At 39.7% G+C, this 13,732-nt stretch overlaps 2 protein-coding genes and 1 pseudogene across 3 annotated transcripts; 1 reads left to right on the top strand and 2 right to left on the bottom strand.

Moving 5' to 3' along the window:
• Positions 1-5,050: 5,050 nt before the first annotated feature.
• LOC147620342 (short-chain type dehydrogenase/reductase-like) lies at positions 5,051-6,200 on the bottom strand (annotated as a pseudogene).
• LOC147620341 (7-deoxyloganetin glucosyltransferase-like) lies at positions 5,051-9,057 on the bottom strand. Of its 2 annotated transcripts, none has more exons than XM_086772546.1 (3): positions 8,104-9,057; positions 5,927-7,897; positions 5,051-5,736 (listed from the first exon to the last, which is right to left on the bottom strand). In XM_086772546.1, exons 1-2 carry the CDS (start codon positions 8,681-8,683, stop codon positions 6,996-6,998), a joined length of 1,482 nt encoding a protein of 493 aa, XP_086628672.1. In that variant the 5' UTR covers positions 8,684-9,057; the 3' UTR covers positions 5,051-5,736; positions 5,927-6,995. The 2 variants fall into 2 exon arrangements, with proteins under 2 accessions (XP_086628672.1, XP_086628673.1); XM_086772547.1 differs by having other exon boundaries at positions 5,965-7,897.
• A 1,534-nt stretch (positions 9,058-10,591) lies between these two features.
• On the top strand, positions 10,592-12,845 carry LOC147620340 (uncharacterized). The gene is made up of 2 exons (XM_086772746.1): positions 10,592-11,763; positions 12,408-12,845. The coding sequence occupies exons 1-2, from the start codon at positions 11,347-11,349 to the stop codon at positions 12,639-12,641; spliced, it is 651 nt and encodes a 216-aa protein (XP_086628872.1). The 5' UTR covers positions 10,592-11,346; the 3' UTR covers positions 12,642-12,845.
• Positions 12,846-13,732: the final 887 nt, after the last annotated feature.

Genomic DNA, 13,732 nt, shown 5'->3' with positions numbered 1-13,732 from the left:
GCACCATCAGCATGTGTGTTAGCACAAGCATCAATACAGCCTTCATCGAAAAAAATTGTTCATAAAAAATTTGTAACCCTTGTAAAAGCGGCCAAATGAGCACTCTACCATGTGTTTGTGTAAAAATGAAGTGTACAACCTTTTGTAAAAATGCTATAACCAAATGAGTATGTGAGCATATAGAAGCAACACTTCATCAAGCAAAATTAAGGATATCTCAAGCCAGCAAAGCAGTACCACTAAGTAACATCGAGCTACTAACGAAAATCATATATTGTAAAAGCCACCAAATGAGTAGGAAAATTGATATGCAAATGTAAAACACTTGACCGCCAGAGAGTAGCCAAAGTAGCACCATGGGGGGTGAAAATCAACCTGAACATCTCTAAAAGTAACCTCTGAGCTAGAGTGTAACCCAGCCAAAGAGCTCTGAGTTACCTAGCCAAGTTAGAAATGAGGGGGGCGGGGGGTGAAAATATGATATAAGACTCGCAACTAACCAACCTTGAGTAGCCCAAAGATTTGGCACCAAGGGAGTGTGTTGAGAAATGTGGTGCTAAAGAGCACAAGGAAGAGATAGGGAGTGAGTTGAGTAAGCCAAAAAAGAGCAAAGTCTAGCATGAAACCGCATGAGAAAAGAAAATTATCCCACTTTAATGTAAAAGCCTAAGGGTGTACCTCCTCATATGAAAGGGAGCCATTTCATATCATTGCTATAGAAGCCTGCTTTTCTATAGAATTATAACGTAGCAACTTGGATGGTCCATAACCGACTAGTGCTACTTCGCTTTTTCCTCGCTAGAGAAGTCCGCTTTCGAGATATTGATAAGAAACTTCACCAATCACTCTGTTTTTTCTCTAAGCAACCTAATTTTTTCCAAAAACATGATGGCATATCCTCCTTATTTGATATAGCTCTAGCCACTTCACCAATCACTCTGTTCTTTCTCTTAGGAACTCCATTTTGGTGAGGGGCATGCTTGCATGTAAGCTACCTTCTAATACCATGTTCTCTCAGGAACTCTCATCAAATGCATAGCTGAGGTGTGTACTAACCTCCACCATCTATCCTTAAGCAGTGTTAGCATGGCCTTGCTAATATGGGGGAAAACACATGCTCTTACACACATAGCCATGGTGTACATATGTACAGATGAGCATGGTGTAAGAGTCATGGATCAAGAACAAGATAAAAGAAACAAGATAAAGATACAAGCAAAATATCATAGTGTATTCCATATCCATCATCTTGTGTATCCAATTTGTATACAAGAGGGGCTTTATGTAGCCATCCAACCATGTGACTCTTGGGATACCCATGTAACTATGGACTGCCATAGCCTCCACAAGATCCTAACTCCCCACTATACCTCTTGTAAACCACTTCTTGATATGACATCTTTTAATGACCAAATACCACAACTCATTAGCCTAAGCTAATGCTAGTAATGCTAGGGGGTGTTCACACCCAAGCTAATGCCAAAATGCTAGGAGGTGTTCACATCCGTCAGCCTCTCTTCCCCTTTGTTTGATTGGGAGTGTAGTATCTCCTATCAATGCCAAGTACATCATGAGAATATGTGAATAAGTGGCTGCTAGAAGGTATAATGCAATTCAAGTCATACAATATATCATGTAAAAGTAAATAAAACTGATGGTAGACCAAGGAGATGGTGGGAAGATAATTTCCACCAATCTAATGAAGAGTCCACAAGTATATGCTTATGAAGAATCTTATCTATGGATGCTCAAGTGTTCTGGGAAGTCAACTTTATCACCACAGCAAGTAACTGTACTCTAGAAATCATTATATCATTTTCGTCTATAATTTTATTATGCTTTTAACATTTTCCTTTTGGTTTATATTCTATTTTTTCCTTTTACTATAGGTAACTTGATAAGGACTTCAGTGAGTTTTTCCTCTTGACCTCATGCCTTCTCACTCGGTTTTAGAGTGTCTTGGGCAGGTATCTCACTGAGCTTTCTCCTCTGACATTTATGCCTCTTTATCCGGGACTTATAGGTGACCCAATAGGAATCTTCAACTGGACTTCCTCCGAACCTCATGCCTTCTCACTTGATCTTACAAACGTCTCAGTAATATCCTCTGTGAGACTCTTCCGTTGGCCCTCATGCCTCATTTCTTGACTTACAAGTGACGCGATTAGGACTTCGCATGAGCTTCCTCTAAACCTCATGCCTCCTCACTTGGTCTTATAAGCGTCTCATTAGTATCCTCAACAAGCATCTCCTCCGACCCTCTTATGCCTCATTCTTTCAATATTAATGTTGTTTTTACATTGACACTGTATTTTAAGATAATACTTCAATAATTAATATATTTGAATTAGCCAACTACTTACCATCTATGTTTATTAAATTGTCCACCCCAAGTTTTCCACGAAGATAAAGGATACTTTTCATGTATTCCATGCAATAGACAAAGATGAGTTGGATTATCAAAGCCAACAAGTGACTTACCATATGTGTGCTTTAATGTGCTCATCAAATACCATATGTGTGCTTTAATGTGCTCATCAAATACTTTGAATTTTAAATTATTATCTTTATTATGTGATTTAGATTAATGCAAGGCATGCAAGATTCTAGTGAACTCATTCTTCAGCGATAGTGCTTACATAAATAGAATTTAAAAAATTTAGCATGGTCATTCTTGTCGTAATACAACTCACACTTTCTTTCCATTTTTAGTGTTTGATTTGATCAAAGCCTCGCAACTAATACACTACACTAACGCAAGACCAAGTGTTCTCCCAACAAGTAAAGCTTAGTGCAATATCAAGATTCTTCTTGTTCACACAAGACTGCTTGATCTTAACTTCTAGTGTATTTTAAAAAAAACTCCGACACAATGGTACATTTCTAAAGAGTAACCATGTTTCAACATTGCAAATCTGCAAGGAATCTATCAATGTCAATTCAACTTTGACAAATTGAAATATGATACGATCTCAACCTTCAACGAATTACGCTTGATTGCTTCTCTTTTTTTAAAAATCAATGCTTTTTATAGAGCTATTCTGGATAAGGAGAGTGCACCTACTTAGTCAGCTAAGATGGACTATACACTTCAAATAATCACATTAAGATTTACAGCTCCTCTAGATGATGAATGACAAGTAGAATGAGGTAAAAAAGATGAACCAAGGTTTGACTGAAGGAAAAATTCCCCACCCATGAAAAGAGGAGACCTCACCCTCCCATCCTGGTTCCTTTGAATTTTGAGCAGCTTTAAGAGAGAATATTCTCATTTTGAGAAGCTTTGAGAAAAGGGTATGGAGAATACCTAATAAATTCAAATTCCAAAACATGTGCTTTGTGGACTCACATAAAGACATTAAGTGAAATATGAATTGCTTTAAGAAAAGGGTATGGAGAAGCAATTATTGTGTGATTGAAACAATATCATGATTTCTCACATTAGATGAAATATGGACTCATTTTTGTTCCTCAAGGATTTCCACACCTCCTCTCTCTAGAAAATTAAGCTTACGGTGCAATTCTTGCAACTTTCGAGTAGAGTTTGGACATTTAGAATCTACTCTTCGAGACCTTTCCAATGATACATAGCATGATAAGTAATTTCGAATATTCAAGAAATCTTCAAATTAGTGATGACGTAGCATGTTACAACTCAAAAGTGAGCGGAGCTTGAATATTTGGAATCTATTCTTCGAGACCTTTCTAATAATAAATAACATGATAAGCAAGTAGATTTCAAATATCCAAACACCGCTCTCTCTTGAGTTGTAACATACTACATCATCACCAATTTGGAGATTTCTTGAATATTCAAAATTACTTATCATGCTATAAATCATTGGAAAGGTCTCGAAGAGTAGATTCTAAATATCCAAACTCTACTCAAAAGTTGCAAAAAATTTCACCATGAGCTTAATTTTCTAGAGAGAGGAGGTGTGGAAATCCTTAAGGAACAAAAATGAGTCCATATTTCACCTAATGTGAGAAATCATGATATTGTTTCAATCACACACCAATTCACACTAATCCAAATTCATGTAAACAAGCATCCATACAATCAATCAAAACAGTAGTCAAATTCTTCTTACCCAACTTGAACACTAGAAAGATAGCATGCACACATAGACTTCAATGGACTTCACTATCGTTAGAGCAAAAGATAGATAAATTTATAAAAAAAAGCTCAACTTGCTTTCCAAGCTTATCAAGACTCGTCTAGTATAATGGAAGTATACATGATCAAACAAGACAAACCTCATCTTGCAAGAAACAGGCCAATGAACTTCCACAACTCCCAAAAAAGTGAGTTAAATTACATACGAGTCCACTTCCCAACAGGAGACCCAACTTCATCATTTCTCATTCATGTAAGCAAAGCTTTGGAGCCTAAGAAAATTTATAAAGTAAGAAAACATGGTGTAGAGAAGAAAAGCCATATCATTCTATGTATACCCTTACATTTCGAGATACTTAACCAAATCACAAAACATTGATAGCCAAGCCAAAACACATGTAGCCATAATAGACTATAATTTATAAACCAAGAGCATGTAAAATATACTAATTTTCTCAAAACTCTAACTGCCTATACCAAAAAAGGTCTAAAAATAAGACTTGAAATCAAAAAGTTCTGTCACAAAATTTGTACAGATTTCAGAGCACCGCAACCCATTCTTCCGTCACAGTGAGAAATCAACAATTCCCAATCAAAAATTATAATGTCCACGAATTGTTGCATGATGATGCACAACATTCTCATTACAGAGATAGCAGGCTAGAAAGGATGACAGACATGAAAAGTCCTTAAGATATCACTCGATACATCATATGGCCATATAGAAGGAGGCAAAAGTTCTTGTCCATGAGAACCTATATATGAAGTTGATTCAAGAAACACGGAGGTATACAAGCATACCAATGATAAGTGAGGCAATATGTGTGCACTACCGATCAAGAAAAAACCAATAGCTACACCCATAAATGATGCAAACACCAACCATAAATGCACACTCAACACTCCAGCCACCAAAACATAACAGGTAGAAACAAGGGAAACTGGCCTTCATAGAAAAGCGACCACAAAATCATGTGTGAACTTTAAGGCGCGAATTTAACAAAAAGATAGAGATAATGCTACACACACAGAATTGGCATCTGAAAAAAGGAGGAGGATAAGGTTTAGAGCATAACCAACCTCATGCCCATCCTTACACCCAGTAGTAAGGTGATGACGGAGCCCAATATGTGCTCTTTGGAGCAGACTGTTGTGGGTAATTCTGGTAAGACATGATGTAATGTCCTTGACCTTGCATTGCGTGGCTCTTGGCGCTGAGGAAGGTGCAGACTGCCCTTTGTATGCTCCTTGGCCATCATCTTGGTTAGGGCTTCCACAGCAACATAGGCACCATAGCCGGGTTTTATCATATGCGCCATGGATGAGCCGGTCGGTGGTGATGATCCGCCCTTTACCGCCCGCAGTTACCCTCCTTGCAAATGAGGAATGTCCCTGTGGCATTCACGCCCAATCTTCCAAGGATGTGTTTTCGAGGATTGGGTAGGAGCTCAAAAGCAGGCCTGCAAGATGGATGCGGCCTTCACGCATCAGTGGTCGGAGTTGAAGATGGAGGAGACGTCGGCGGCCTTGCCAATGTCGCCCTGCACGGCGATGGCGGTGTCACCAGAGCCTTGTTGTTGGATGAGGGAGACCACCTCGAAGGCAGCTGCAGAGTTGCCCTGGTAGCACACAACCACAAAGGTGCGCGCCATGGCAGGCAAACCTCTTAGCCTATACCTCTTGATCTCTCCGTAACTATGGCGACCCTACCTGCCAGATCAAGCGCAGAGGAGGACGCCACAGAATAGCAAAGAGGAAAACAGCAGAGGGCGCACACTTCAGAAAACAACAAGTAAGTGGTAAAAATACCAAAGAGGAAACTAGCAACAAGTAAGTGGTAAAAATACCAAAGAGGAAACTAGCAACAAGTAAGTGGTTCGCCAGCCCTCATCCCGGCGGGGCTGCCTCCACCTCACGGAGGCTGGGTGTGTGTTTCTAAAAATTTCCTCCACCTTCCAAAAAAAAATATCAAAAACATGCTAAATAAAAATATCAAGAACATGCTAAATAAAAATATCAAGAACATCAAGAAACACGTTAATCTCCCTTGTCATGGGATTTTGAGAAAATCAACAAACATCATGGTTAATCTAGAATCAAGAAAGAATCATGCATGCTACTAATTTCTCTTCTTGCAAGAAATGTGTACGGATTAAGCATTTGACTTCTAGTCAAGAGCTTGTGCGCAAGGAGAAGATTAAAGCTTCTCGTCCCATCATAATGGCCGAGTGTTAGCATAGGCTTACTAACATGGAGGAAAACACATACTCCCACATACATAGCCATGGAGTACACATGTACACATGAGCATGGTATCAGAGACATGGATGAAGAACACGATAAAAGACACAAGATAAAGATACAAGCAAAACATCATAGTCCATATCCATTATCTTGTGTATCCAATTTACATACAAGAGGGACTTTATATAACCATCCAACCATGTGACTCTTGGCATAGCCATGTGACTACTGGGCTCCCATAACCTCCACAAGATCCTAACTCCCCACTAGCCCTCTTTCTTGATATGACATCTTTTAATGACCAAATCCCACAACTCATCATAGCACATGTGAATGTTCAAAGCGGAGCTAAAGAATTGCTCGTGGAAGGAATTTAATAATTTCTAAAATGCATCGAGCACAAATCTTTATTCGTTCAATAAAGCCCACAAGACGAGAGGGCATTACTATTATCATATATCTGAATAAGTAATTTTGAGCATACTAGTTTGGAAAGAATTACTCGCGGAGGGAATATAATAATTTCTAAAATGCATGGAGCACAAATTTTTATTTTTTGAATAAAGCTAACAAGACGGGACGGCAATACAACTATTATCATTATCATATATCTCAATGAGGGAGTTTGAGCATACTATTTTGGGAAGCAGCGGCGTTGAATATCTTCTACGAATGAAGTGAGGGCCACGTGGGAAGACCCATGTTGGGAAACGGAGTGCTGGACGAGGGCTTGGAGATGACAAGATCTCTCTCTAATTTTAGCGCCTTCTTGGCCAGACATCAATTCAACAACGACCTTCTCCACTTCTGCTCTGTCTACCAAACCATTCTCGGGCCTTCTTTTGCACCGCAGTCCAACTTTCCAATTCCTTATAACTAGCTGTGCATTAATCGGTTGGTCTGCAAATATCGGAATACACACCATCGGTACCCCCATGAATATACTTTCCACAGTTGAATTCCACCCACAATGCGTTAGAAAGCCTCCTACCGCCTTGTGCTCCAGTACCTTCAGCTGTGGTGCCCATGGAATTATCATCCCTCGATCCTTTACCCGATCCTCGAACCCTTCCGGAAAATCGCTGTTGCTGTGCCTGTCCGGCCTTGCAACCCAGAGAAATCTCTCATTGCTTGCTTCAATCCCTTTTGCGATCTCTTTGATCTGTGATGGTGGGAAGAAGGCCACACTTCCAAATGAAATGAAGAGCACCGACCCTTCATCTTGCTCGTCCAGCCACCGTAAACACTCGAGGTTTTCTTCGTATAGATCTGCCCGTAGGATCTCGTGATCGGTCACCCCCGGCTTGTCGGGTAGACAAGGGCCGACGTAGCTCACGTTTGGTAGCAGCATCGGGATAAAAGAAGCTTCCAGTTCTTGGCAAGAGTCCAGCAGGATGTGAGATGCTTCTTCCAAGCGATGGTATATCATCTTCAAGGAAGTTTTCATATCCTCCGGGTCTTCCATGTAGTATGATTGAAGGATTTCGCGTTTGCCTACCTGAAGGGCGCCTGATTCGAGCTCGTCTAGCTCAACAGCTGTATAAGAATTGGCCATGATGGAAATCATGCTATAAAAATCAGCAATCGAATGGAAATTCGTCGGTCGTTAGGAGCCATTTACACCCAGAAACAGAACCGTGAACAGCATAGCATGCACATAATCATAGATTCAGAGATAGAACGTTTCATAACACAGAGAAACGACTATTTTCTAAGCATACCCTTGGAACAAAATCTCTCACCTTCAGGATGCACCTTCCCGGCTACAGCGAGCATTCCCAGGTACAAACGAGTTGCATTAGAAGTCCAGAAAAGAACTCGTGGGATATGGAATTTGTTAGCCACGTCCTGAACCCATGGGAAGAAGAAATCACAAGCGATACACGAGATGGGTTTGTCAGTGGCCAAGGAAGCTTCAACCAGGCGTTCCAGAAGGCCTTGTTGTTGATGGATGCCATCCAGGATCTTGATGATGGTGCGGAGGCTCATATCTTGTCTATTATCAGCATCAAGGGGGAACCCATCAGGGATGGTAACAAAGCGGATATCGAGCGAGGTGTTGAAAGTCGAGGGGCGTGCCTTGAGCATGCTTTGGTGAGCTCGCTCTGTGTTGACGAAAGTGATGGAGCACCCTCTTAATAGGAGCTGAGAGGCAAAGTACAGGAAAGGATTGATGTGCCCTTGTGCAGGGAAGGGTAGGAGGAGAGCGTGCACCTTGGATCCCATCTTCTCCAAAACATGGATTTCCCAAACATGTTTTGTCAGTGGCCAAGGAAGCTTCAACCAGGCGTTCCAGAAGGCCTTGTTGTTGATGGATGCCATCCAGGATCTTGATGATGGTGCGGAGGCTCATATCTTGTCTATTATCAGCATCAAGGGGGAACCCATCAGGGATGGTAACAAAGCGGATATCGAGCGAGGTGTTGAAAGTCGAGGGGCGTGCCTTGAGCATGCTTTGGTGAGCTCGCTCTGTGTTGACGAAAGTGATGGAGCACCCTCTTAATAGGAGCTGAGAGGCAAAGTACAGGAAAGGATTGATGTGCCCTTGTGCAGGGAAGGGTAGGAGGAGAGCGTGCACCTTGGATCCCATCTTCTCCAAAACATGGATTTCCCAAACATGTATTTGAGACGAAGAATTCTAGGAATGGTGGTGTCAACGCTACCCTCATCTAAGCAACCTATGGTTATTGGCTCCTCGTGTATGTTGACCTATCATTAAGCACGCAGCCATGTGGGATGATGAGGTTCTTGTTTGTGGTTGAGCCATGTGCCCTTTTTCAAACTAAAATGCTTGGATGGTGAGATGTCAAATCTTATCAAGGCTAGACATGACTGGTATGTATTATGTTGGCTTTCTAAAATATGTATAGTATTTGTAGTGGGGTAAGCCATTGATCATACATATACAAAAAAATCATTCATTGGTATGGATCCCAAAATAAGAAAGCATTTCAAAAAATGCATTTTTGTGTAAACCTAGATGCATTCAATCACATTAGCTTTCTTGTCTTCAAGTGTAGGCCTGCTAGCTTTGAAAATCAAACAATCCATTAAGTAGGTATTAATATTGGATATATAAGCAACACACGAGACTGTATTCAAGAACGTCATGCCCATCTCTCTCTAGTTCTCAGGAATTTGGCCTTCTACCATGTGGCTTCACCTATGAGTGCCATAGGGCATCCTTGCCTTGAGGAAAATAAGATAAGATGTATGTAGTATTATTCTAGTATGCATTCTTTATCTATATGGTTCCATTTGTTCAAATTTTAACTTTGAAGTTGATTTCAAGGTTGATGAGCTAGTATATCGATGTCATTTTTTATGGTGGGTTTAAGCAATCCCTCTTGAGAGGTTTTCCTACTGTTTGGAATGTGATATTATAGCTTATGTGACCAAGTTTGGTTGTTTGCATTGTCATTTTTTTGGTTATTGCTATTTGTTGTCGTCATCATCCTCTAGATGTTTTTCCTTGTAAAAGATACTTGTGATAGAATCGAGGGGTATAATACACGTATCTATACTCAAACATTGTCTTCTATTTTTTACGGCATGGTTATTCTTAATCTTGTATGCAAGAATATTTGAAAGCTCAGTTGCCATGAATTTAACACTAGTTTGGTAGCAAAACAAGACATAAAGTGTATGAAGGCCATGCACCAAGTGATCTCGCAAGAAGCAAAACATATTTCTATGGCTCACTCAATCGAGTCAACATGGAAAGTTGGAACGTATTCCATATACCTTGCCCACTCAATCGAGTCAACATGGAAAGTTGGAACGTATTCCTTTGCCTACACTTGATAGTCTTGAGTGGCCATTGCTTGATACAGAAGTGAGAGAGTTATATAGGACCAAAATGTTTAATGGTATTAAATATGCTATGAAGCCTAGCACTAGTGCAAGAAATTTCCATTTAAGTTTGTTTGTTCCAATTGCATGCTTTGTTGATTTATTTTCTGATTGTAAACAATTGAGAAAAACTAGAACAACTTTTATATGCAAAGATATAGATGAAGCTTGGCTTGATCATTTGTTTGACAAAGGTTGGAGAGTGAAATCATTAAAGGGAGATGATTTGATTGAATGTTGATTGAACACCTCTGACATTGCATTTTGATGAGTGTTATAACATTCAAATATCTTTTTGTGGAACAGTTACAAACCTTGTTTGATTATACTTAGGAAATTATCCTAATGATATTTTGGAATCAGATACTATACTGCCAAGCAACATCTGTGCATGTCATTTACTTATAGAAAGTGGCAATTGATCAACAACTAGGAAAGCATGGACCAAGATATAAGAGACGGCAACCACTCTTGCTTGATAAATATAGTTATGATTCAACACGGTCACCCATCATTGACATTGGAAGTGAAAGAGAATTGGACTCTCGAATATGTTGGGAACGAATTAGAAGTAGCAATTTAGAATCCTCTATATCAATTTTGCTTCAAGCCCGATGGTTGGAAGGTAAGTAGAAAAAGAGAGCATCAGATCATTTGTAAAGATATTGCAGCCCCACATGAATTGGAGGCACTACAAGATATCTGATGTGACCATGTATCTGTATATGGTGACAATGTATTTTCCATATGCAATAAACTTATCTATTTAGAACATTGCTTTTGTAATGCTTTATTGTTTAAAACAATGTATTGAAGGCAAAAATCCTCCAATTGAATTTTTTTGTACTTGACCTTGAAATGATTAGAGTGATTTTCTTTACCTTTTGGTGCAGGTTGCAAGGGTTTGCCACGCATAGTTTAAGGTTTGGTGGGCTCTTTGAGAATTAGTGAAATATTGCTTACAAAAGCAAGACGACAAAATGCACGCCATGGGTAAAGTGCAAGTATATGTATGGCAATCTTTGAAAGGGAGCGCAACACATACAAAGCTGAAAAGACAAAAGGCGCTTAAACCCACAAGGTTGCAAGGTGGCGATGGTTTCTAAGGCAGCAGGCTGGAGGATGCGGCATGAATGAAGGTGTCAATTGCCGGCTTGATGTGGATAAAAGGCCGTTATCACAGCGGAGGAGGAGAAAGCGTAAGCAGCAACAACAGCAACATTAACATTAATATGGCGCACTATAGCGAGCCCTTGCTGTGGCGTGGCAGCTTGTGGTCATGGGAGGGGGTGGTGCTGCTGCTGCTGCTGGGTCTGTTGTGGTTGCAGCAGCTAATGGGCGCCCATGCATACTTAAGGGTGGTGGTGGTAGAATCGGAGACGGAGTTCGGCTTCTTCCTGCCCCCTCACCCTTTCCAAATAATTGGCGATCACGAGACAGATGGCATAGCCTTCTGCTCTGACCCATTTGCCTTTGGTGCTAGCTGCCAGCCCTTCCCACCGGCCTTCATCCAATCCGTCCATTTCAACTCCACCGACACTTACACCCAGGTTACTCCTTTGCCACCTCTCTCTCTCTCTCTCTCCTTAAAACACGTTGCCCTCTTAATCTTCATGGGCCTCTCACACACAAATAACGACCTAAAAATTACTAGATTAAGACTCCAGCATACTATAAAACCACCTCATGAAAGCTTTACATACCATTTGAGGGTACCTTTCTTGCAAGGACTGATAACACATGTTATCAGTCACCCAACCATCATACATGTACTACTAATACAAAACATCATGCCATTTCAAGGGCTAGAATTTTGTTAATTTATATATAGTTCGTTAATCACATCAACCATAAAATAAATAGAATGGTCAAGTTTCATTGAATAAATAACATTCTTAAACTAATTATTTTGTTTTAATTTAAAAATGCCAAGTGTATGCTCAAATTACCTGCCAACTAGGGTAGATTATCTTTTAGTCTACATTTTGACTTCATAGGCTAAAATTGATATCTACATGATGATATTACTTATGAAATAAGAATGGATTCTTTTTCATTATATTGATGTGTATGGGGGGGGGGGTGTGTGTGTGTGTGTGAGAGAGAGAGAGAGAGAGAGAGAGAGTGAGAGAGAGAACCATGAAGGATGAGGAAAGATTGCAATTTGATATTTTCTCATTAAATTTGTTGATAGGTGACTGGCCGTTTAAATGGGAGTATTTACACCAACAATGAAGATGGGGGTGGGCAGTACGACCATAACAACTCTCCTGTGGGCGGGAAATGCTACGGCTACCCTTTCTTCGTCAACTTGATTGAGCCTTCTGATGGCCTCTATTGCATTCGTTGTTGCATGTCCAAACATGATTGTCCCACCGGAAGGTCCACCAAAGGTTGCCATGCGGTCATCTCGGGTGATTACACCTAAACACCACTTGCTCTTTTGGATTAGTGAAACATTTGGAAGAAAATTTCTCACCTCATTCAGAACATCATTTCTGCAACATGACAATCTCTTTGTATTAATAAAGGTTAATCACCCACAAGTACCACAAAGGTTACACAACAAATCATTATTCTCAAAGCATTGATTTTATATACCTATTCAGAAAGTTATGTGTGTGAATGTTGTTGTGGGTCAAAGTATTGAGTTTATTTAAAATATATCCTATTAAAAAATGTGTGTGTGTGTGTGCGTGCACGCACGCGTGCATGCGTGCGTGTGTATGTGTGTTTTCTTTTTCACACACACACACACACACACAGGCCCATGATGTTGTGTCACTTTTTGCATCATGACGCGTAAATGATACAATTAAGAAAAAATCATATTCAATGCTCTTTGTATATTTCATGGAGATTAACCCACATTAGATAATTTTGCAAGCTATTGGTAAAGGTTTTTGATTACCCACAAGAGAAGTAAATTGCTCCATGAAAGGGTTACACACTTCAATATAGTAAAACCTCCTTAAGAAATAATAACACTTTTGTTTTGTAATCCTCATTCCATTTAAGTCATTGAATGAATCGTCTACCTATTTAAGCATTTGAAAGTATCTTTGTGTTGTATTGCTTCAATTTGTATGTACCTTTCTTGATGATATCAAATAGGTTCTTTGCTTATATGAGGGGTCATGTTATAGAGGTAATTGCTATATCTTTTGAAGAAACTCTTGGAGCCACCTTTTGTGTGCCCTTACCAATATATTCTCCTATAAGATCATTTTTTCGTTTCCTCTTAGTTTACCCTTATAACAACCTTTTGTTTCATCATGGACAGTGCTAAAAAGAACATTATATTTTCCTCTTAGTTTACCCTTATAACAACCTTTTATTTCATCATGTATAGTTCTAGAAAGAACATTTTTTTCAATCCATCAAAATAAAAAGTAACCAAATTTTAGCTTAAAATTTTAAAAAGTGCCACACATATAACTAAAATTTTGTCCCTTGAAAATACAAACAGCATAAAAACGTTACAATCAACTCCAAGATGTGAATGGTTCCTATTTAAAG

The sequence above is a fragment of the Cibotium barometz genome, chromosome 32 (genome assembly GCF_041138505.1).
Source record: "Cibotium barometz isolate CiBa-2024 chromosome 32, ASM4113850v1, whole genome shotgun sequence".
Taxonomy (NCBI): domain Eukaryota; kingdom Viridiplantae; phylum Streptophyta; class Polypodiopsida; order Cyatheales; family Cibotiaceae; genus Cibotium; species Cibotium barometz.
Note: the sequence above shows the minus strand (reverse complement) of the source record. Positions and strands in the feature narration are given on the sequence as shown.

What these genes read in the sequence shown, in the direction of transcription:
- LOC147620341 (XM_086772546.1), bottom strand. Translation starts at nt 8,683, where the DNA reads ATGGCATCCATCAACAACAAGGCCTTCTGGAACGCCTGGTTGAAGCTT. An exon ending in CGGGAAGGTGCATCCTGAAG is followed by an intron (nt 7,898 to 8,103) that starts GTGAGAGATTTT and finishes ATTCTTATACAG; the next exon opens with CTGTTGAGCTAGACGAGCTC.
- LOC147620340 (XM_086772746.1), top strand. Translation starts at nt 11,347, where the DNA reads ATGAAGGTGTCAATTGCCGGCTTGATGTGGATAAAAGGCCGTTATCAC. An exon ending in CCACCGACACTTACACCCAG is followed by an intron (nt 11,764 to 12,407) that starts GTTACTCCTTTG and finishes ATTTGTTGATAG; the next exon opens with GTGACTGGCCGTTTAAATGG.